Here is a 24,803-nt window from a genome sequence, read left to right on the forward strand (position 1 = left end):
GATCTGGGAAACCCAGGTTCAAATCCCTGCTCTACCATGGAAGCTTGCTGGATGACCATGGGCCAGTCACACACTCTCAGTGTACCCTACCTCATAGGGTTGTTGTTGTGAGGATACAATGGAGGCGAGGAGAATGATGCAAGCTGCTTTGGGTCCCCACTGGGGATAAAGGTGGGATATAAATAAATTAAATAAATAAGATCAGAAAACCTACCCATTTTAGCATGCACAGCTCTTCACAGTATTGCAAAACCTGTAATTTTAAGTAGCTACCCCCCCAGACGTTTGCAGAAATCAGGAAGAAAAATTAGGGGAGGGGAAGAATCATTTAAAGGGGAGGGGGCCATGGCTTAGTGGTACAGCATCTGTTGGCAAGCAGAAGTTTCCAAGTTCAGATCCCGGCATCTCCAGTTAAAGGGACTAGGCAAGTAGGTGATGTGAAAAACCTCCACCTGAGACCCTGGAGAGCCGCTGCCAGTCTGAGTAGACAATACTGAGCTTGATGGACTAGTGGTCTGATTCAGTATAAGGCAGCTTCATATGTTCATATGTAGGGAAATAATATTTACAAAAAAACTTACAAATCTTTCCAAAAGGAGACAAGAAAATACTGTCTTATTTCCCGAGGGGATGGTGCCATTTTCTAAAGAAAAATTACAACTCCCGCAAATTGCTCTCAACAATTCCAAAGCTTCTTCATTGACCACTTGAAAAATCAAAGTTCTCTAAGATTATAAATATAGCTTTCGTATAACTCTGTTATTACGTACCGTGAACGGGGAAAGGGGGCCAATCTTGTGGCCGTAGCGCCGAATGGCCTCTCTGATGTGGGCTGGCTGGATAGCATCGCTCTGAGCCTCGGCACCACAAGCGGCCGCGCTCTGCAACGGGGAAACACAGACAACCGGGGGCTAAATCAAAAACACACAACGAGCCGACAGTGCGCTCATGATGGAAAGCAAGGGGCTGGTTTCTGTTTTTCCTGAGGACGCAACCGTTGTCATGTCTTTTCCTTTTAAGCTATTAATTGAAGGGTGTTTTCATATGACCTCTACCCAATGGACTGGGAAAACAATATATTTGCCCTTAAGAGTGCTTAAGTTAGAGGAGTTAGGAACATATCCACAACTTCCCAGTTTTCTTCTTTAAACTGGCCTAGAATCACTCTTTTTACAAGCTGTGTGTGTGTGTAAAGTGCCGTCAAGTCGCAGCCCATTTATGGGGACCCTTCATGGGGTTTTCAAGGCAAGAGATGAGCAGAGGTGGTTTGCCATTGCCTTCCTCTGCACAGCAACCCTGGTATTCCTTGGTGGTCTCCCATCCAAATACTAACCAGGGCTGACCCTGCTTAGCTTCTGAGATCTGACGAGGTCAGGCTAGCCTGGGCCATTCAGGTCAGGGCTTTACAAGATTTGTTTCCCATTAAACACTTAGGGATCACCCTCTCAACACTAGAGCTATTTCCCTTTATAACTGGTTACGGATACTTCTGGATCCCAAACCAAAGTGTGTCTCTCTTGCTACGGAGGAGAATCTTCCAAGGACAGCTTGCAGCTCTCTCAGCGGTGTCCGTTAACAGCTCTCCTTCAACTGCCAGTTCCCAACTGTCAAGTTTTGTAACTGTCAATCGTAGAATCCCATTTGAGCTCCCTGTCAATCAAGCCATTCTATGACTAGAACAACCCAGAATGCAGCTGGCCGCCTCTCTCTATCTCTCTCCTCTCTCCTAACTAAGTTAAATTGTGGTAGATTACATCATTTGTGCTCTATTGAAGGAAGGCTGTGATCACCTTATAGCAGTCTCCTTTGGTTGATCATGACATTCACACTCTGAATGTAATGCCAGCCCAGTCTAGGTATAAATATTATAAGGAAGTTCTATGATTTGGTTTGGGTAATATGCATTTGGCTTGCGTAATATTATAAGGAAGTTCTATGCATTTGGTTTGGGTAATATGTTTTGATTAATTAAATAGCTACATTTGATAGAATTATGTAAACTACACTCCTTGGATGTGTGTTTATACATTTCTAAATATAGTTTAGCAACACTCACTTGGATTGTAAGTAGCCAAAATATTCTTTTAGAATTGGAATGTTTAAAAGTCAAACTGCTTGTAACTCATCTCTGTATTTTTTAATTTATCAGACATCTTATAATACATACCCGGGCTGACACTAAATGATTATATTTGTATTTGAAATTTTATGTGTGCAAAACATGTTGTGTTAGACTACTGAAGAAGGCCTCAGGGCCGAAACGCATTTGGCATGTGGTTTTAGATTATCAAACCTGTATCGGTTGCCTTATGGGCTTGTTTTTAATACATGTATAAGCACTTTATAATAAATATAATGTTTTGAACACATGAAGCTGCCTTATACTGAGCCAGACCCTTGGTCCATCAAAGTCAGTATCTATTCAGACCGGCAGCAGCTCTCAGGGGTCTCCAGCAGGGGTCTTTCACATCACCTACTTGCTTGGTCCCTTTAACTGGAGATGCCGGGGATCAAACCTGGACCTTCTGCATGCCAAGCAGATGCTCTACCACTGAGCCACGGCCCCTCTCCTATTATTTATCTCTGGTTTCACCCAACCTTTTGGGTACCCAACTTCCTTGGTGGTCTCCCATATTCTTATATGTGGCAAAGGCTGGGGCCTTTATCAAGTGGAAAGGAAAGGTTTGTTTATGAGACTCCCTCAGTCTCCAAAGCTGTATTTCCAGAAACTCAGTGGTCTGTGCTGAGAAAGATCTAAGTCTCCAGATTATTAAGGTCCTCCAGAATGTTGAGGAGTAGATCTTATTTTTTTTAAAGCAAAGAAATGAACTCCACAGATTACTTATTGAAGTGTGACATATTTTGTACTTCTGAGGAAGCTGTGACTCTCAAAAGCTTATACCTCAAAAATCTTGTTGGTCTCTAAGGTGCTGTGTGTGTGTGTATGTAAAGTGCCGTCAAGTCGCAGCCGACTTATGGCAACCCCTTTTGGGGTTTTCATGGCAAGAGACTAACAGAGGTGGTTTGCCAGTGCCTTCCTCTGCACAGCAACCCTGTTATTCCTTGGTGGCCTCCCATCCAAATACTAACCAGGGTTGACCCTGCTTAGCTTCTGAGATCTGACGAGATCAGGCTAGCCTGGGCCATCCAGGTTAGCATCTAAGGTGCTACTGGACTCAAATCCAAATTGTATAGCTTCTCACCCAGAGATAAACTACACTTTGTTGTTTAGACAACAAATATTTAGAGAAATATTTAGTACTAGGTAAGAATGATTTTGAGAGCCAGCGTGGTGTAGTGGTTAAGAGCGGTGGACTCTGATCTGGAGAACCAGGTTTCATTCCCTACTCCTCATGAAGCCTGGTGGATGACCTTGGGCTAGTCACAGTTCTCTCAGAACTCTCTTGGCCCACATGGAGGCAAGCAATGGCAAACCACCTCTGAATGTCTCTTGCCTTGAAAACCCTACAGGGTTGCCATAAGTTGGCTGTAATACGACGGCACTTTCTGCCACCACCAAGAACAATTTAGATAATTTTACCTCACTACTATTAGCATTTACTTTGTTTCTCTCAGGTGAGGATTTTTTTTGGGGGGGGGGGAGTTTTCCAAGGTTTCTTTATTCCCTTTCGTACATTTGGAAAAGTCTAATCTGCCCTTCCGTCTTGAAACATAAATCGAGAGCTGAAGCTTAAATTCAGCTTTACTTCCCCTTTCAATATTTCTATTAAACTTTTAACCTGAAGATGTTTTTTTAAAAAGGAAAAAATGCTTATGAACAGCTGTGCAATCTTGCTTAACTGATCTTCCTAACGCCGCTGACAGTCATACCCTGGGCAAAGTCAAGGTGTTGAGACAGCCTAGATAGCTCAATGAAGAATGCTATTCATAGTGCTTTAGGGCCCAGGCCAGCGGAAAATATTTGGGCTTCGTGTTCCCTTTATGGACTTCAGTCAGCAAAGGAAGAGTTAGCCCTCTGCAACATTACTACTGAATGGATGTAGCATGTGTACACATTTCAAGCACTGAACCTTCCTCCCTCTAAAAATAAAGCAGGTCTTTAGCCAGGCTTGGCTCTGGAGTGACAGCATGGAAAGCCCGTGGGCACTCCCTCTGTGTCAGAGCGATGTTTTCATTGGTACGTAGGAAAGTAATTTGAAGTCAGGTGTAAAAACACCTTTTTTCTCATCCGTTTCTGTGACAGACCAATTGCTATACCTGGCTGGGTGTTGAACTTGGATCTTAAGGATTGAGTGGACTCTATGGTCCTTTTTGATGGTTGGAAAAATATCGTTGGATTTCCCTTTTGCCACAATTTTAACTCAGTGGGTCGATCTTGTGAATACACTGTAAGGGCGAAAACGCACAGGAGGTTTTGCCTTGGATTTGCCACTCTTTAAATGCACATTTTCCATGGCCAAATTCTCAAAACTCAAAAATAAGCCCCCATGCAGAGTTCTGAAAATTCAGATGGGGAAAATGTGCATCTAGAGAGCGGCAAATCCAAGGCAATACCTCCAATGCGTTTTCGCCCTAAGTTTGAACAAAGTTGCTAATATTATATCATGTCCTGAAAAATTAAAGAAAAACAGCTTTTTCTAGGATGCGGGATAAGGTAAAACTTACTATGTTGTTGCATGTTTGCAAGATCCATTTCACCCCATAAATATTGCGGGGAGGGAGAATAAGGCAGTACCTAGGTCGCTTAATCCATCAGATATCAAAATCATTTTAAGAAGCTTCTATATGAAACTACACATTCGTCTTGTTTCCCTGCTCCTTAGGGTTGCCAGGTGCTCGCTGTTGGCGGGCAAACCCCCGGTAAAGTGCCCCTCTGCCCGCCGACCACCTGAGGGTCGGTGGGCAATCGTGCACGTGCATGGCCTGAGCGCCAGCAGGGAAGCCTCTCCCTCCCTCCCCGGGGCATGCAGGCTGCCCGCTGCAGCCGCACACAGCAGCCAGGAACCTCCCCTCGCCCTCCCCGGGGTGTACGGGCTGCAGCATGCAGGCACACCCCCTCCTTCCCAGGAACCTCCCGCCGAAGGTAAGAGGGGACCTGGCAACCCTACTGCTCCTCCTACTGAGCAAGCCCTTTCTCTCAAGGAGGCCTTTACACCTGAGGAGTCCTTTGTTCCACAGGGAGCTAACAGTGGTGGGCTTTCCTTCTGACTGCTCCTGTCTTGCTGTTGCCACCCCACGGGGGTCTCCTCCCAGCTCTGCCACTGGGCTGCTGCCCTCCTCAGGGCCTGAACCAGGATCCAATCCTTCTCCCACAGTGGTAGGGAGCTCTGGGCTGTGAAAGAATGCTTTTCTCATCTAAAAAAAAAAATCCTCCTTGAAAGTAAACAAAAAAAAAATCAGAGTAGCATACAAAGAATAAATAATCTAGCCTAGACGCCTGTCTGCTTCTTGGATGTGCTTTCTTTTTTCTTTTCTTTTTTTAAACACAAGACCGCACTCTGAAACGGCACACAATCTGATCTGGTACATTCTATTCCGAGGTCTCGGCCCTGATTCCAAGCTATATGTAGACTAAATCCCAGAGCGGCCTGCATCTTCTCAGAAAAGAGGGGCTCGATTTTGTTGGTGCAATTCATTACATAATTAGCTGAATGAAAGAATAAGACATTGGGTTTTTCCTGCATGGAGTGTTGTTGTTGTTTGTCAGTTCTGGCCCTATACTGCTTTAGTTTATCCCCTTACTTCTGTACACATTTTTTGGGCCTTTAGTTTTTGCTTCTTTTTTTGTTTTGTTTTTTTAACCTGTTGTTCTCTTTTCTGGTTGTCTGGAGACCACTTTTACCCCAATCTTTTACTGGAAGCTGATTTTGAGCCACCTTTTCCCTCATTGTAATGTTTACATTCAGGTTTTTTTGCCCCACCCACTCCCACCAACCTCCAACCCACATTTTGATTATCAGACTTTCATAATTGTCAAACCACTCTCTCTCCTCCCCACCCGTTTTTAAGTCCCTAAAATATAGTCATACTGTTGTATTGATAGGCTAAGCAGGTTCTCTGAATTCCCAGTTTAAATTTTTAAAAAGTAAGTCTCTAGCCTCTTCTTTAATGGAGATCTAACAAAAAAAGTCATATTTCTACAAGAGAAAGAGCTAGAGACTTACTTACTTTCCAAAATGAAAGCTGGCCATTCAGAGAATCTGCTTAACCTATCATTACAATGGCAAATCAATATATCAATATTTTAGGGGCACTCTTTAGCAAATGGAGGGTGCTGTGATGCCAATGATGGCGACACCAATGAAAACAGCAGCCTCCCTCGAAAATCCCGATTATGTAAGGCACATGCAGAAGAAAATAAACTGACTCCACAACTGTAAAAATGCAGAGGGAGGGCAGAGGTGCAAAAGAACTGCGCCCAAAGTGATTCCAATGCTTGTGGATCGACGGCCAAGAAAATCAGGAGTAAACAGAGCGTGCAGAAAAGCCCTAAGCGAAAATGACAATTATAACATTTCCACAGGGGCTATTCCAAAGTATAAAATGGGAGACCTAGGTGCAAATCTCAGCTCAGCCACAAAGATCACTAGGCAACCTTTAGCCAGTCACTCACCCTCCACATGGCCTATTTTTCTGGGGTCCTATGGTGATAAGGGGAGGGGACTATATATGTTGCCCTAAGGAAGGGTGGGATAAAACAGGATGGATAGATGGAGATGGAGAGAGAGATGGATGGGTAGAGGTGAAATCCTAGGTCCCTGCATTGTCATCTAAACCCACCTTTTTCCTTTTTCGCTGTTTGGCTTTGGACGAGTCTTGTGCAACGTTGCCGTTCCCCATCGTTCCGGACTGCGTCTTCCCAAGGTGCTGAGGGACAGAGGTGGGAGGAGTGGGTGTAGCTGGGGGCGTGTTCTCAGGAGAATCTGGGCTGCTCTTCATACTTCCAGTCTGCCCTAAAGCATGCATCTAAAAGAAAAAAGCAACAACGATATAGAAAACATAATGGTTTAACCAGTTCAGGTGATATCCAAGAATATGCTCTAAGCACCGGCAAGTTTGGGAACACTAGTGAAAGCATGAACCTAGAATATTCTAGGACACAGTCAGAAGCCAAGGGGCTCCAAGTAAAAGAACAGCAATGCAGCGTCTTTTTCTTAAAGAAGCTGTCCCCTGGGTATGCCAAATGGCCGGACCTAATCTGGATAGTGATCGTCGTCCACAGGAAACTAAAGAAACTATCTGCTGCACAATTGTTCAGAGACAGGTCCAGGAAGAAGAATGTGCCCTTGCTCGCTTGATCCCCTACAATCAACCACTTGGTATTTACAGGCCACCTGAAATCCTCAGGAAAGGGCTCTGTTGTTCTTGCTTTCCTCTGAAGCAAAAGAAGAAGAAGAAGAGTTGGTTTTTATATGCCAATTTTCTCTACCTTTTAAGGAGAATCAAACCGGCTTACAATGTAGGATTTTAGGTGATTTCTGCAACAAGGCTTCACAATGTGTAGATAAAATCAATCGGGCCAAATTAAAAATAAAACACAAAAGATTACATGAATCTCTCCCCACATTTTGCTGGAAGCTAAACTTCATCTCATTTTCTATTTGCTACTTGTTGGCAAGCAAGCTTTAGTATTTTTGATACTAAAGGCAGGAAAGAAGTGAAAATGACCCTGGAGAAAGCAAAGCTGGGCGACCCCTGCATTTAGAAGAAGAAGAGTTGGTTTTTATATGCTGACTCTCTACCTTTTAAGGAGAATCAAATTGGCTTACAGTCTCCTTCCCTTCCTCTCCCTACAAAAGACACCCTGTGAGGTAGGTGGGGCTGAGACAGTTCTGAGAGAACTGTGACTAGCCCAAGGTCACCCACCTACCTCACAGGATGTCTGTTGTGGGGAGGGGAAGGGAAGATGACTGTAACCTGGTTTGATTCTTCCTTAAATGGTAGAGAAAATTGCCGCATAAAAACTCTTCTTCTTCTTCTAAACAAACAACCATCACTAAGATTTATAAGGCAAACTCAACAGAATGTGTCTCTTACTTTTCTGGGAAGAAAGTGTCTTGGGAAGAGACAAGCACAACAATTACCAAAAGATTTTTCCCTACTGCCTGGAATTTGAGGGAGGAAAGGAGATCAGACTGATATACAGCCCAGTAATTTTTTTTTGTCTTTCTAATTATTTTTCCCCAGCCCACTTCTTATGAGAAAATAAATAACCCGAGAAGACAGAAATATACATTTACCTCAGTAGGGTTGTGATACTGAATGAAAGTAGCAGATATTGCGTGACTGAAAGGATCGCCTGCTTTGGGAGCCATGTCCTGCTTGACTAAAAGAGCCAGATCCACCAGCTAAGGAAACAAAGGCAAGAAAAAGAGAAAAGGTTAAAGCAGTGGAAGTAGCACTTCAACAGTGCCCACCAAAACAGAGTTGTGCCCTTCAGTGACTTCAACAGACTTAGATGGGCATCTTGGCCATCTTAGAAGGGCATCTTGGCCATCTTCTGGGCATGGAGTAGGGGTCACTGGGGGTGTGGGGGGGAGGTAGTTGTGAATCTCCTGCATTGTACAGGGGGTTGGACTAGATGACCCTGGTGGTCCCTTCCAACTCTATGATTCTATGAACTCTTCTTAGGATACCACTGCTGGTTACTTTATTCCCAAAGATCTGAGATGATGGAGGAAACTATCTTGCCACCTTTTAAGATTTAGGTATCAGTTCAGTCCTGGGAAATACTGTAGCCAGTATATGGGTCCCATCCCCAAGATATCTCATTGTGTATATGCAAAAATTCCAAAATATCCCAATATACGGAAAGATCTGAAATACGGACCACTTCTGGTCCCAAGCAATCTGAATAAGGGATTCTCAACCTGTATGACATAAGCTGGTGAACTGAACAGCATGTTGGGCTGTAGCTATCATACCACAGTACCAGTTTTTACTCCACAGGAAACAGCGCAGCACAGAATGCATGCCCAGACTTATATATGAAAATGATACATTTCATTTTTTTGGGGGGGGGGAGTGTAATAAAAGGGCAAACTTTTTCACAAACCATTTGGTTGATACATGTAGTTACCTGTGCGACAGTCTCATAGGCTAAATAAGCCAAGATCTCCATGGCAATTGCATTTGGTTTTATTTCCATGCTACTGCAGTCCAGCCAGTCTCGGAACTTGGAAGCTTTCTTAGCTGGCAGATAAAACACAAGAAAGGCATAAGGTTGTTCCTTTTTTGGTTTTGTCATCGGGGAAAAAGAGCAAAAGCTGATAACTCTTTGCTCTACATATCAGAGAGGTTAATATGACATTCTACTCTCTTGTTTAGGTGTGTGTGAATTTCCAACCATAAGCGTTATGGATATATTGACTTTTGAAACACTCTAAAGGTTTAATTCAAATTTAGTTTAAAACTTTTTTTAAAAATGAGACTCTAAATACCCTTCTTGATTACATTTAGGTGCCCCCTTTTAAAAAAATGACTGTTACTGCAAGTCAAATGTGGAGAGGGCACCACCTTGCCTGTTCTGATAATTTTAAAGACCCACACCATTTCCAGTTCAACCCAGGTCCCTCCTAAACCGTTATGAACACATGAACACATGAAGCTGCCTTATACTGAATCAGACCCTTGGTCCATGAAAGTCAATATTGTCTACTCAGACTGGCAGCGGCTCTCCAGGGTCTCTGGCAGGGGTCTTTCACATCACCTACTTGCCTAGTCCCTTTAACTGGAGATCCCAGGGATTGAACCTGGGACCTTCTGCATGCCAAGCAGATGCTCTACCATTGAGCCACAGCCCCTCCCCATTATGGAATGGCATGTAAAGCTACCTGCAGTGGTTACGATGTCTGACCAAAGCCTCCATCAGTTTAACTCAGCCCGCTTGGGTTTTTAACAGGTTCCTTTGCAAAAGCACTCAATTCTTTATTAAGCAAAGTTTGTGGGGCTCTTCTCATATCAGCATCTTTGCAATCAGATTGTGAAAAATCTTACCGCTATTCCCCCCTCACCGTTTCTTGGGCGGTGGCCACCTCTAAGCTGTTGCCGAGCCTCAAAGAACGCTATGCCCATATTTTAAAAACACTCCTCGAGTTCAAGAGACTCCCATACGATTAATCTCTCTGTTGCAGCTTTACATTGGTGGGGTCTTGATTATAATTATTAGGTGCAAAAATCTGACTTCATTGTGAGCCGCTCGGATGTTGAAATGAATTTAATCTGAAGCGTCATCTGCTTAACCACTTGCAGATGTCGGGCTCTGGCCGAAGAGAGCTTTCTCTCTCTCTATCTCAAGAAAAGTAGAAAAGCACACCAAACTGGAAAAGAGACCACTTCCAAACCAACTTTCCTCAGTGTTTGACATTTACAGAGGACGCTATTGGATGTGTCATTTTATTTTTCATGCTGTGATTCGCAAGTGAATCAGTCGTTTCTCCAAATCAAACGCTTGTTAGGGGAAACAAGATAAATGCCTTTCATTTAGATATGCCGCTGTGCTTTCATTTATTACGGCAATGTCATGTGCTGTATTTCATGCTTTTTAGAGGGCTCACTCACTGCCCTCTCTTTCCCTGCCCAATTTTTAACCTTAATCGTCATTTACACGCTTCCATGGTGAGAAGAAGAAGAAGAAGAAGAAGAAGAGGAGGAGGAGGAGGAGGAGTTGGTTTTTATATGCCGACTTTCTCTACCACTTCAGGAAAATCAAACCGGCTTACAATCACCTTCCCTTCCCCTCCCCACAACAGACATAACTGATCTCCAGCCGGTAGAGATCAGTTTGCCTGGAGAAAATGGCCGCTTTGGCCATTGGACTCTATGGCATGGAAGTCCCTCCCCAAACCACGCCCTCCTCAGGCTCCGCCCCCAAAACCTCCCACAGGTTGCAAAGAGGGACCTGGCAACCTTACTTGGAATATTTCAGCCTGTTAACACGCAACTTTGCCACCATCCCATCCCCACACCCCGGGCCTGCTGCAACCTCCTCATGCAGTGAAATCAGAAGTACATTTCAAGATCACATTCTCCCCCAGGGGTTCCTCTGCTTTGGGATCTATTCATGCCAGCATCACCTTCCAACAAGGTGAGGAGAACAATAGCACAGATTCAAGACATATTCATGTTCTCAGTAGAGTATGCCAGAAATAGGGAGGGGCTTTGGCTTTTGAAGCCAGACAGAACACTTACAGAAGCTCAGTTGACGACTTTCACAAAATTCTGTATATTGTGCTGAGTCCATCATTCGGGTTTGTCTTTCTGCTCTCTGGAAAACAGTATTTGTTATTCAAATGCAATTCAAAACATAAGAACTTAAGAACAGCCCTGCTGGATCAAACCAAGGCCCAACAAGTCCAGCAGTCTGTTCACACAGTGGCCAACCGGATGCCTCTAGGAAGCCCACAAACAAGCCCACAGCAGCAATGTCCTGCCTGTGTTCCAAAGCACCAAATATAATAGGCACGGTCCTCTGATCCTGGAGAGAATAGACATACATCATGACCAGTGGAATCTACAATGACCAGTGGAATCATGACCAGTGGAATCTACAACCAATGGAAGCTACAAAAATCTCATGGTGATAGGTGACTGAACACCAAAGTGATGCTTCTATCCAAGGCATTTACATTTATGGGGATTATATTGTACTGATCGCATTCCCTCAAAAATGTTGGGCCACATGCCTATCAAAAGATCAGGACAGCGTTGCTTTGCTGATCTCACTTGGGCATGCTGCTTTTTCTCCAAGGAGCTCAAGTTGACCTCTCCACATCAAATGCATCAACAGGTGGTGTTTGATTGAAACTGTTCATTAAGGTAGTCCAAGTCAATGTTAACATACGAACATAAGGAAGGCCATGCTGGATCAGACCAAGGCCCATCAAGTCCAGCAGTCTGTTTACACAGTGGCCAATCAGGTGCCTCTAGGAAGCCAACAAACAAGACAACTGCACCATTAAAATAACCCCCCTCACAAACACACTTCATTAATACAACATTAAAAAGAGTTAAAAAAACAGAGCTAGAATACACATAAAAAATAAAACATTGGTTAGAAAGGAGGGATCATTGAGGGAATGAAAGAAAACGTCTTCACCCTCTGGCAGAAGAAGGCAACGGAAAAGGGTTTGCTTGTTTTGATGTTGCAGATGAGCAACATAACAAAACAAAAAAATAGGGGAGGTTGCCTAGAAGTAAAGGTTTGGAAAAGGTTAATTTTGTTTTTACTTCCCTTTGAGCACATATTCTATAAATATTACTCTGGGAGAACCGCAGATTAGGATGTTATGAGTTTCATTGTGGTAAATCTGGTAAAGAGAAATCCTAAAATCTGTGTGTGAGGGGAATTCAGGAGAGGAGGATTTCACAGGAGACCTTTTATCTAAGAACGCATCCCTACATTTGCTACTTGTGCTTTATGAGGCAAGACCAACATATGAGTTTGCTCAAATTTTCTTTAAATTGGCAACTTTCCAGATACCTGACACACAAAAGTCACAAGAGACCTACAAGTGGTGGGGGGGAACCCAGAGAAAGCAGATAACTGGGGATGCTCTGGAAGGAAGGAAAGGCTAAATATGGTCTAACTGCAGTCTCTGCCTAAGAGCCAATGCATTGGATGTATTTAAACACATTTCTGGGGGGAAATTAACTAGCCGAAGGAGAAGGAGAAGGAGAAGGAGAAGGAGAAGGAGAAGAAGAATTGGTTTTATATGGCAACTTTCTTTACCACTTAAGGGAGATTCAAACCGGCTTACACTCACCTTCCCTTCCCCTCCCCACAACAGACACCCTGTGAGGTAAGTGGGGCTGAGAGAGCTCTAAGAGAGCTGTGACTAGCCCAAGGTCACCCAGCTGGCTTCATGTGGAGGAGTGAGGAATCAAACCCGGCTCTCCAGATCAGACTCCACCACTCCAAACCTCCGCTCTTAACCACGACACCATGCTGGCTCTGGTTTTAATGGCATGGCCACCCTCCACCCACCCAAAAAGTCGCAGCTGCTTCTTAGAGCTACTTTCCATTTTCTTTGCCTTCATTGTCCTTGGCATCATATGCCCAGATTGCTCTTTAACCCATTGGCCGTGGCAACCCATGTGATTTTGTTCACAGATACCCTTGCTGCAGAACATGAGGCATAGCTGGCTGCATCCAAAGCACGGCCAGCAGAGTGGTATGGGACGTCCACCAATCACTTCTTTTGCTGTAGCCCATTGAGCTGCCCATCAATTCTACTTCGGGGTTGGGGAGGTCAAAGAACTGTCAGGGACAATATGGGGGAGGGGGGGTTAAAGTGGGAGAAGGAAACGGGCAAAAGTCACACCTGTTTCATTAGCTTCTAGAGGGTGTGCTCAGTAGAAAGGGGAGGCTGCCTTAGGAATGAAGTCCACACAAGGTTTATTGCTTTAGAAAAGGAATGGATGTCCTTAATTTTAAGGAACTCCATACTAGGATAGGAAAGGAAGGATATGCATTCCAGTTATTGTTCTAAGGTAGGATGGAGAAAGGTGCTGCGATCATGAGGCGAAGAAGAATTGGTTTTTATACACCGACTTTCTCTACCTCTTAAGGGAGAATCCCCTTCCCCTCCCCACAACAGACACCCTATGAGGTAGGTGGGGCTGAGAGAGTGTGACTAGCCCAAGGTCACCCAGCTGGCTTCATGTGGAGGAGTGGGGAAACCAACCCAGTTCACCAGATTCGCCTCCGCTGCTCATGTGGGGGAGGGGGGAATCAAACCGGTTCTCCAGATCAGAGTCCACCGCTCCAAACCACTGCTCTTAACCACTACACCATGCTGGCGAGAAGATAGCCAGAAGGAAGGAAGTCCTTGAGAACAGTATTTTGGGTAGACAGGGTTGCCAGCCAGGAGTGTTGGTAAGGTGGGAGTACTTGGGCAGCTGAGACTGGGGAAAGAGTGTCATATCACGGTACAACTCTAGGAATCCCCCCAATCTCTATGGTAAAACCATAGATATTAGGGGAATTCCTAGAGAGTCACAAGATGCTGTCCCCCCTCCATTTTGCATCCCCTGTCCTAATGAACAAGGACATCGGCCAGAGCAGTGGAGGTCATGGCGGGCAACCTGTTAAGTCTAGTAAACAAGGAGACAGCAACAGAACAAACAAGAGGAAGGATAAAGAGGAAACTGACCTCTCCACCTTAGTAGCTCTGCTGCCCCCCTCTTGATCACTGGTGTGCTGAGTACAAAGAGACATTGTACAGTTCTTCACTTCCAACATTCTCCACTGGCTCAAGTGCCATTACACCAGCAGACAGTATGTCTGGATCAACTCAGTGTCATGGGATCAACACAAGTACACAGGTTACTGCTCCCGATCCAATTAAATAGATGGGCAGGAAAATCAAAGGAAAAACAGGAGGCAGTTTTAACACTCTCAAACATTCACAGGCAATGAGGCAAGGGATTTCAGCTGACCCCTAATCAGAACACCTTTGATGCAGACCAACAGTCCAAGCAGATATTTAGCACTGGCGTGTGAGCTACTGGAGGGAAGGCAGTATGGTACAGCCCGATCTCCTCAGATCTCAGAAGCTAAGCAGGGCTGACATTTGGATGGGGGACCACCAAGGAAGACTCTGCAGAGGAAGGTGATGGCAAACCACTTCTTCTCCTCACTTGAACACATGAACAGATGAAGCTGCCTTATACCGAATCGGACCCTTAGTCCATCAAAGTCAGTATTGTCTACTCAGACCGGCAGCGGCTCTCCAGGGTCTCAGGCAGAGGTTTTTCACATCACCTACTTGCCTGGTCCCTTTAACTGGAGATGCCAGGGATTGAACCTGGGACCTTCTGCATGCCAAGCAGATGCTCTAGTGTTACCTGTCAGGATCTAAAGAAATCCAGACAGCAGAAAGAAGCATTTACTAATGCTGCTCGATTTAGCTTTTGGGGAAAATGATAAAAGAAACATTTATATGAAAAATAATTATTTCCCATAGAGGTATAGCTGGAACCATTCTTATGTTCATCTAGTCTACTTCTGACACTACTTCTCCATACCCAAACTGTGCTAGATTTATTTTGTCAAATTAAAGAATGAAGTCTGTGTTAAAAGTGGATCTCTTAAAAAATACCACCACCCTATGTCCTGGAACAGAAGTTCCTAATGAAGAAATACTGTGCCCCAAACAGCAATGGAAATCTCTTTCATCCAGGTGATTTTTTCCAACGGAAAGCTAATGACCATTTCATGCCCCATTAAAAAAACATCTTTCTGGACGGGACCATGCTGAACAAACGGGAGGGGCACGCCTTTAATAACAGGTTGACAAATTTTACTTTGGGCCCCAAAGCACTGAGTGATGTGGGACTGTACCAACAGCTTAGCTAAGGAGGGGGGTGTCTAATGTAGTGCCAATCTTCTTAATGGCATTACCATACATTCTAAGTGTTTAAACAGCTGAACTGTGTAGGTTAAAGATACTCCTCGCACCATATTGAAAGATGCAATATTTATTTATTTATCTATTTATGGGTTTATATCCCACTCTATTCTGGCCAAAGCTGAGCTCAGAGCAAATTATGTCGTAACAGCACATTATACGTTATAAGATGCATAATAGATAATTTAACACTCAAAACCCTTAATTCTAAAATTGACTCTAAAATCCAATGACGCCCATTTCATGGGCACAGTCGTCTTCAGCTTTCAAAAGTGGTTTGCATCGTATCTTTCTTTTTAGCGTGGGACACTGAAAAAGACAACCAGAGCAAGGCCTACTTTCCAGTGTGAACAAAAAAACCCACTTTGGTTTTTCACCCTTGACACATAATGTCTTCGTGCAAGGATGTGGACAGAATCAAGCAGGTGCAGAGGAGAGCAACAAGGATCATCAGGGGCCTGGAGACCAAGCCCTACGAGGAAAGGCTAAGTAGGAAGTAAAAGGCCAAAGGGGACTGGAATCAAATGTGGGGCTGCACCGATACCGAAGATGAACAGTTAGATCCCGCTTCTCAGAAATCTAGAACCTCCACCCTGGGGTTATGCATACACTTTCCAAACAGTAGTCTGCTGAAGGGTGTAAAGAACCTTCACTGCAACCGTCGGTTCCCACCGGTTAACTGATCTCAACAAGAGCTGCGTTTAATTCACAGAAAAACAACAACAAAAGGTACTATAGCGTTGCAAATTCCATTAAAAATCCCAGTATTTTGAATATATTGTTAAAACTGAATAATTTAAATATGTTAAGACACTGCTCCAGAAGTCCATTAGTGTGGTGGTGGGACACTATTTTAAAGTGGGTGGTGGGTTTTAAGGGTATTTTGAATAATGTAAGATTACTGTATCGCGAAGTTTTATTAATTTGTATGTACCCTTTTGTATTGTTTCATTTTTTTGTTTTGTTTTTTGTTATAAAAATAAAATAAAAATTTATAAATTAAAAAAAAATCCCAGTTGCCTTAAACCTTATCATGGCACTTCCATTTATACATTTTAACTGACTTGTTCTTCTTAAATTCACTTTTAACTTGAGTGGCAACCAAAGTAGTGGGGGGAAATGGCAGGAGCACGCATAATCCACCTTAAAGATTAGATGCACTTTGGGCCTTCGGCTGAGGCCAACAGAACATTTTATGACAGATTGATGGATGCCATGATAAAAGTGCACCTCTGTACGTGAAGAACAGATTCACAGGCAATTCTTTGTTATCTTACTTATCCTTGCATTACGAAGCAGACTGCTCGCTTCTGTCCTTTCCGTTAGCTTGAACGAGTATGTAAGAAGCAACAGTCTTTGAAGTCCTGCAGCTGGTTTATACACCCACATTGTCCAGAATCCTTCCCACATAAGAGGAAGTCTTGTTCCTGCCAAGGCCGGGTAGGATTCTCAGCTGGAAAGGGCCTGAAGAGAAAGTTGGAACACCAGAGGATTTATACTTTACTCTTCCACCTAAAATCATTTCTTGTTGCAGAGTTTTACCTGGTTTAAAAACTTTACCTGGTTTTCCTCTTACAGAAACCTGCAAGAGCCCAGAAAGCAGTAGATTATTCAGCCAGGTGAGCCAGCGTGGTGTAGTGGTTAAGAGCTGTGGTTTGGAGCAATGGACTCTGATCTGGAGAACCGGGTTCGATTCCCCACTTCTCCATATGAGCAGCGGAGGCTAATCTGGTGAACCGAGTTGGTTTCCCTACTCCTACGCATGAAGCCAGCTGAGAGCTCACCACCTCCTGAGGAAGCCTGTTCCACTGAGGAACCACTCTAACTGTTAGAAAGTTCTTCCTAATGTTTAGCCGGAAACTTTTAATTTAATTTCAACCCGTTGGTTCTGGTCTGACCTTCTGGGGCAACAGAAAACAACTCCGTGCCATCCTCTGTATGACAGCCCTTCAAGTACTTGAAGATGATTATCATATCACACCTCAGTCTTCTCCTCTCCAGGCTAATTGTGGCAAACTATATGTATATCCCTAGTGTACCTGCTGCATAAAGTGTGGAGGTCAAGATATTTTAAATTTACATCAAAAACTGGATTCTGGAAGTACTACAATACGAGCATGTAGAGTGTGCTCACCTCTAACAACATAAGAACATAAGAAAGGCCCTGCTGGATCAGACCAAGGCCCATCAAGGCCAGCAGTCGGTTCACACAGTGGCCAACCAGGGGCCTCTAGGAAGCCACTAACAAGACTAGTGCAGCAGCACCATCCTGCCTGTGTTCCACCGCACCCAAAATAATAGGCATGCTCCTCTGATACTAGAGAGAATAGGTATGCAGCATGACTAGTATCCATTTTAACTAGTAGCCATGAATACCCCTCTCCTCCATGAATATGTCCACTCCCCTCTTAAAGCCCTCCAAGCTGGCAGCCATCACCACATCCTGGGGCAGGGAGTTCCACAATTTAACTATGCGTTGTGTGAAAAAATACTTCCTTTTATCTGTTTTGAATCTCTCACCCTCCAGTTTATATTTTCCGGAGATGAGAAGGCAGTGCGACCATTCTAGCATAAACAGAAAGCAATGAATCCCGTGACACTCCTTTCCTCACATTCATATAATTTAATTGTATTATTGCTAAATACGTTCAGCACATTTGCCTGCAAAACTGTTTCAAGCAAAATCACAATAAAACCTCCAAAGGTAAACATATGAAGCCCTCTCACATAAAAGCAGAAAATATCACATGGTCTGGGCACCCAAACAAAGAATAAGAGTAATAGTTCCCAGATTAGTTTCTAGCAAGCCAAATGCTTGCTTGACTCGCAGGGTTGCCAACTTCCAGGTTTGGCCTGCGGTTCTCCCAGAATTACAACTGATCTCCAGATTACAAAGATCATTTCCCCAGGAGGAAATGCCACCTTTATGTTGGAAGTGAAGGCCTTTGCACTGTGTCTTGGTCTCAGACTCCAGAGGGGGATTATAGAGAGCCAGAGTGATAGATAAGTCAGGCCCTGTGCATCCCCCTTTCCTACTGTTCTGATGCCTTTCTTGGTCTGATCCCTTTCTTGGTCTGTCTCTGCCAGCACAGCTCCCATCAGTGTATATGTGAAGTTGGGATTTTTTGTCCCAATATGCATCACTTTACACTTACTCACACTGAATCTCAATTGCCATTTTAATGCCCATTCTTCCAGTATGCAGAGATCCTTCTGGAGCTCTTCACAGTCCAATTTTGTTTTAACCACCCTAAATAATTTGGTGTCATCTGCAAACTTGGCTACTTCACTGTTTAACCCCAACTCCAGGTCATTGATGAACAGGTTGAAAAGCACCAGTCCCAACACAGATCCCTGAGGCACCCCACTGCTCACATCCCGCCATTGTGAGAACTGACCATTGATTCCTACTCTCAGCTTCCTATTTTTCAGCCAGCTCTCAATCCATAAGAGGACTTGTCCTCTTATCCCGTGACTATGAAGTTTGCTTAGCAGTCTTTGGTGGGGGACTTTGTCAAAAGCTTGCCGCAATCTCTCCCAATGTATTTTGATTTTTTGATAATCCTGCGATACAGATGACTATTTATGTTGGCTAGGTTGAATGCCATCCCATCAGGGGAGTAATAGGTCATTTAAACAGGGCACACTGTGAGAGAGTATGTCAATGTGGTTCTGGCCAAATAGACACTCTTCAGCATTCCTTGTTTAGCTGTGACTTGCTCAACGAGGCTAGAGACAGATGGATAAAGCCTTTTATTCGGGAATCTGTCTCTAAACTGGATAATCTGAGGGTCCTTTAGGGAGGGGTGGATTTTAATATTACATTGGCAGTCGCCAAACGTCTTCCCCAGTCAATTAAGATTTTAAAAATACCAATTTCCTTATGGGCTATTCAGATAGTTCCTTTTTTCTTCCTTTTTATTTTGGTCTCAGTGTGACATTGCTCAGGACCGAATTGGCCATATGAACAATATCATTAACGTAAGTAAGTAACTTACATCTGATCTCCAACACCTCTGCTGGTTATCTATTTGCTTCTGAACCCAGTTTAGTGTGCCGGTTCTTATTCTGAAAGTCATTCATGACCCAGAGCCCCATACCTCTAGGAACACATTTCTCGTTATGAACCCATGTACCAACTACATTCCTCGAAGTGTTTCCTGCTCACTGAGCCATCCCCCACATGGGTCCACATGGGTCCACTCCTCGTCCCATTCCGGAGCATTTCTGGTCACTGGGCAAATGTTGTGGAATGATCTACCTCAGGTAGTTCAGAGGTCCCCTTCACTCTACATGTTGAGAAAGGTTTGTAGAAGTCTTTTATTTTGGAAAGATGGCCAACTTGGGTGGGAGAGACTTCCTGGTGGTCTTGCGATAGCTACTTCAGCCTTCTTGATGCTGATTGGTATTAATAGTATCTATTTCATTGCAATTTGTACCTGAGGCACCTAGTTAATAGTTTTGAGTCCCTAGAGACATGGAGGCCACACATATTTTAATTAAATGATTAATGTACATATGCATGTATGTATAATTGTATGTATGTATAATATATATGCAAGTGTGTATAATTGTATTTATGAGAGCCAGCATGGTGTAGCGGTTAAGAGTGGTGGTTTGGAGCGGTGGACTCTAATCTAGAGAACTAGGTTTGATTCCCCACTCCTCCATATGAGCAGCGGATGCCAATCTAGAGAAACGAGTTGGTTTCCCCACTCCTCCACATGAAGCCAGCTGGGTGACTTTAGGATAGTCACAGCTCTCTCAGAGCTCTCTCAGCCCCACCTCCCTCACAGGGTGTCTGTTGTAGGGAGGGGAAGGGAAGGTGATAGTAAGCCGGTTTGATTCTTCCTTAAGTGGTAGAGAAAGTTGGCATATAAAAACCAACTCTTCTTCTTCTTCCCTCTCCCCAGCTCCCTTTTCCCAATCTGAAATGGCCCCAGGGATCTGGTCCTCCCATCATAATTCTTACCTGGTTGAAGACTCGTCTCTTCCAGCACTTCAAGGATAACTATTTCCAAACCAGCAGGTTTTTTTTTTTCTGTTTTACTGAACATTCCCACACAAACTAAGTCTATTGAAAATATTTACTCAATCCCTTCCTTGTTTTGATGAGCCCTTCTCACCCCATGGAATTGTAACTCCAAGCATCTGTGACAGAAGTTCCAAACTGGGAGAAAACGGTTGTTAGGGGTGAGGTTGAAGAATACTAATTTTGAGGGTTAGTTCAAAGCTGAAATGCAAAGTGAAACCCACTGAAAAACAAACCTGGGCAAACCAGAAACCGAGAAGAAAGCTGTAAAGTTGCTCGCAGGCTGCTGTGTCCATAATTATCCTACCTCCTTCCAAATATCCCTGAAACGACTCTATCCTGCATACAAAGCTGCAGTTCTGAAAACAACCAAGGAACTTGCCTAAATTTGAAAGTCAGCAAAGGCCTCCTGATGAGGCCACAGAAGCATTACCTCCCAATTTTAGCCAAAATTTGGAACCTAGAGTAGGGTTGCCAGGTCCCTCTTTGCTATTGGCAGGAGGTTTTGGGGGCAGAGCCTGAGGTGGGTGGGGTTTGAGAGGGGAGGGACTTCAATGCCATTGAGTCCAATTGCCAATTTTCTCCAGGTGAGCTGTCTCTGTCGGCTGGAGATCAGTTGTAATAGCAGGAGATCTCCAGCTAGTACCTGGAGGCTGGTAACCCTAACCTAGAGCGACTTAGCAGCAATTTAAAGCACAGATAAAATATAGTAGGAGTTGTTGAGCAGCTTGAATACAGATAAAAGGAAGTATTTCTTCACACAACACATAGTTAAATTGTGGAACTCCCTGCCCCATGATGTGGTGATGGCTGCCAACTTGGAACGTTTTAAGAAGGGAGTGGACATGTTCAAGGAGGCGAGGGCTATTCATGGCTACTAGTCAAAATGGATACTAGTCATGATGCATACCTATTCTCTCCACGATCAGAGGAGCATGCTTATTACATTATGTGCTGTGGAACACAGGCAGGACAATGCTGCTGTAGTTGTTTGGTTTGTGGGCTTCCTAGAGGCACCTGGTTGGGCACCATGCGAACAGACTGCTGGACTTGATGGACCTTGGTCTGATCCAACCTGGCCTTTCTTATGTTCTTATGTTCATGGACTAGTGGTTAAGAGTGGCGGACTCTAATCCGGACAACCGGCTTGTTTCCCCACTCCTCCACATGAAGCCTGCTATGCGGCCTTGGGCCAGTCAAAGTTCTCTCAGAACTCTCTCAGCCCACACAGAGGCAGGCAATGGCAAACCACCTCTGAACATCTCTTGCCTTGAAAACCCTATATGGTCGCCATGAGTCAGCTGTGACTTGACAGCACTTTTCACCATCACCATGATGGAAGAACCACTGGACTGTGATGAAAGGGGGCCTGGCTGTTCCCTCTGACCTCAAGATTGGAAACTGGTAACACTATATAAAACTAAGATTCGTATATGGGTAAAATAATGCAATAGTCCAGCCATTTCTTGACAGTCCCTCGTCTCTCTAGAGCCTTCTTTCTAGCCAGATCAAACATTAACACTCCTATTATAATGCAAGGCAGAATTTTGAATTTACCATATTCAGGAGGAGATTGAGACTGGGGAGGGCAGCCATGAAGGAGCTAGAAAAGATTCTGAACTGTAAGGATGTGTCACTGGCCACCAAGATTAAGTTAATTCATGCCATCGTATTCCCTATTACTATGTATGGGTGTGAAAGCTGGACATTGAAGAAAGCTGATAGGAAGAAAGTAGATTGCTTTGAAATGTGTTGTTGGAGGAGAGAGTTACGGATACCGTGGACTGCCAAAAAAAAAAAATCAGTGGATTATAGATCAAATCAAGCCTAGAAGCTAAAATGTCTAAACTGAGGCTGTCGTATTTTGGTCACATTATGAGAAGACAAGAGTCACTAGAAAAGACAGTCATGCTAGGAAAAGTTGAGGGCAGTAGGAAAAGAGGAAGACCCAACAAGAGATGGATTCACTCAATAAAGGAAGCCACAGCCCTCACTTTGCAAGACCTGAGCAAGGCTGTCAAAAATAGGACATTTTGGAGGACTTTGATTCATAGGGTTGCCATGAGTCGGAAGCGACTTGATGGCACTTAACACACACACACACACACACTCAGAAAGAACTTGTCCCTGTGCTTCTGGCTCTATAACTCATTAGCTCATGTGCTCTCGGAATGTTTCTACGAGGATCTTAGAGCATGATATATTTCTCCTCTTTTAATACATAAACCCAATGCCTCTGTGCCTGATATAAAAGCCTTTTTTATTAAGTGATAGGGACCCCAAGGCTACATTGGCAGTGGCAAGATTTATTTCAGTCCTTATATCCCTCAAACATCAGATTTAAAACTATGCTGCTCAAGATCAATGGACGAAGGAGCTTCTAAGGGATAAAGGAAAGGAATAGCCCAGTGAGCATTTTCCTTGGGATGTAGGGGGGAACCCAACAGGATTAAAAGGGGAGGGCAGCGCAAAGACCGTCAACTATATGTGGATTCATTAGCATGAGCTTTACTGATAATTTATCCTGTTTCCTAATGAAAGCAGAAAAAAAACCCACCGTGTCTCTATTAAAAAGCAATCAGATTTGGTATGTTGGTGACACTTTAAAGAGCGCATTATGTGGGAAAACAAAATAAACATTTACCTTGGCAAATGAAAGTAGGCTTGGGGTTTTGACATACTTGGCAGGCAGGCGGAATTATATTCACATCAAGCATACAGAAAAGCTAATTTAATATTTAAATATTTGCTTAAGTAATATACTATTTTAAAACAGCACATTAAAAGAGACATTTTTGTCAAGATGGTTTAAAGATTCTGGTAAAAACACACTTCACAGGAGCAATGCATTTGAGGTGAGATCATGGATTTTTGTCCTCTTTGTGATAACACAGTGCCCGCTTTCAAGAAGATGAGACAGTTGTCTCAATACCAACTCCTTCCAACTGCTGCAGCAAAGAATATTTCCAAACCACTTTCCAACTTTCTATGGAAGCAACCTACATAAAGCTTAATGTTAAAATGTTGGTATGTTTCAATGCTGACAACACGTTGACCTCTTTAATACAATAATCCTTGGCTCACAAACAAGTCCTATATAGGCCAAATTCCATAAAACGTTGTTTCTTGTTACTCAATTTCAAATTCAGTTGATTCCAGGTGAGAAGATGTCAAGCAATTGATAACCCAAGCACAGGCATAGGAACATAAGAAAAGCTATGCTGGATCAGACAAAGGCCTATCAAGTCCAGCAGTTTGTTCACACAGTGGCCAACCAGGTGCCTCTAGGAAGCCCACAAGCAAGACGACTGCAGCAGCATCTATCCTGCCTGTGTTCCACAGCACCTAATGCAATTGGTGTGCTCCTCTGATCCTGGAGAGAATAGGTATGCATCATGATTAGTATTCATTTTGACTAGTAGCCTTCCTTCCTCCCTCATGGTCGATTACAAAGTTGCTGTTAATTATGGGAAACTGAGTTTTCCCACACTTGCAATGGCCCCTTGCTTCCTTCCTTAAGAATTCAATTTCCCATAATTAACAGCAACCTGGCAATCGACCATGAGGGAATGAAGGAAGTAGACCAGCGGCCATTACTGACAACAAGTCTAAAAAGGTAAGTACTTTTATAATTCTCCTGGGAGGCTTTTTTGGAGGTAGAGCCCCCAAATTCACAGTGTAGCTTGAAGGGACTCTCCTTGCACGACCCCCAAAGTTTGGTGAAGATTAGGTCAGGGGGTCCAATTTTATGGGGTCCGGAAGAGGCTGTCCCTTCTCCATACACAATCATTGCAAACCCCATAAAATTAGACCCCCTGACCCAATCATCACCAAACTTTGGGGTTTGTGCGAGGACAGTTCCTTCAAGCTATGCTGTGAATTTGGGGGCTCTATCTTGAAAAATGACCCTCCCCCGGGACAAAAATTTTCAGGAAACCTGAAAATAAGCCGAATGCCCATATTTACCAGTTATGGGTATTCACTTATTTCAGGTTTCCTGAAAAAAATTGGGCCCAATAAACCTGAAACTAAATTTTTTTGCACAATTAAAAGTGTACGATTGCAATTAAAACTTCCAACTGACCCCGCTGCGCTTTGTTTTCATCATTGTTTTTATGTCTTTATATGTATTTTAGCACTGGTTTTGTTTTAATGATGTGTTGTTGATTGTTGGTTTTAATGGTTTTAAAATGTATGTCTATTTATGTATGTATGTGTATTTATTATTATGTGTATTTTAATTTGATGGCTCTTATGCGGGCAGAAAGGCGGGACATAAATGTGAAATAAAAACACTTCTAAAGTTCTTCTGTAAAAACAGAATATGGCATATTAACATGTTGCCTAGTTTATTTGAAACTTGAGAATGGGGAGGAGAGAAGCTGCAAGGTGAGCTCCTG

The 24,803-nt window shown here is 43.6% G+C and overlaps 1 protein-coding gene across 1 annotated transcript in view; it reads right to left on the reverse strand.

Moving 5' to 3' along the window:
* The window catches only part of SUPT3H (SPT3 homolog, SAGA and STAGA complex component), a 91,660-nt gene that overhangs the window by 48,408 nt on the left and 18,449 nt on the right, over positions 1–24,803 (reverse strand). Inside the window, exons 4-8 of the mRNA XM_056856380.1 lie at positions 11,152–11,227; positions 9,041–9,153; positions 8,202–8,309; positions 6,742–6,927; positions 771–881 (exon numbers count right to left, since the gene is read on the reverse strand). Coding sequence (XP_056712358.1) covers positions 771–881; positions 6,742–6,927; positions 8,202–8,309; positions 9,041–9,153; positions 11,152–11,227 — 594 coding nt within the window. The remainder of the gene's footprint in view (positions 1–770; positions 882–6,741; positions 6,928–8,201; positions 8,310–9,040; positions 9,154–11,151; positions 11,228–24,803) is intronic.

This window comes from Euleptes europaea, chromosome 10 (genome assembly GCF_029931775.1).
Source record: "Euleptes europaea isolate rEulEur1 chromosome 10, rEulEur1.hap1, whole genome shotgun sequence".
NCBI lineage: Eukaryota > Metazoa > Chordata > Lepidosauria > Squamata > Sphaerodactylidae > Euleptes > Euleptes europaea.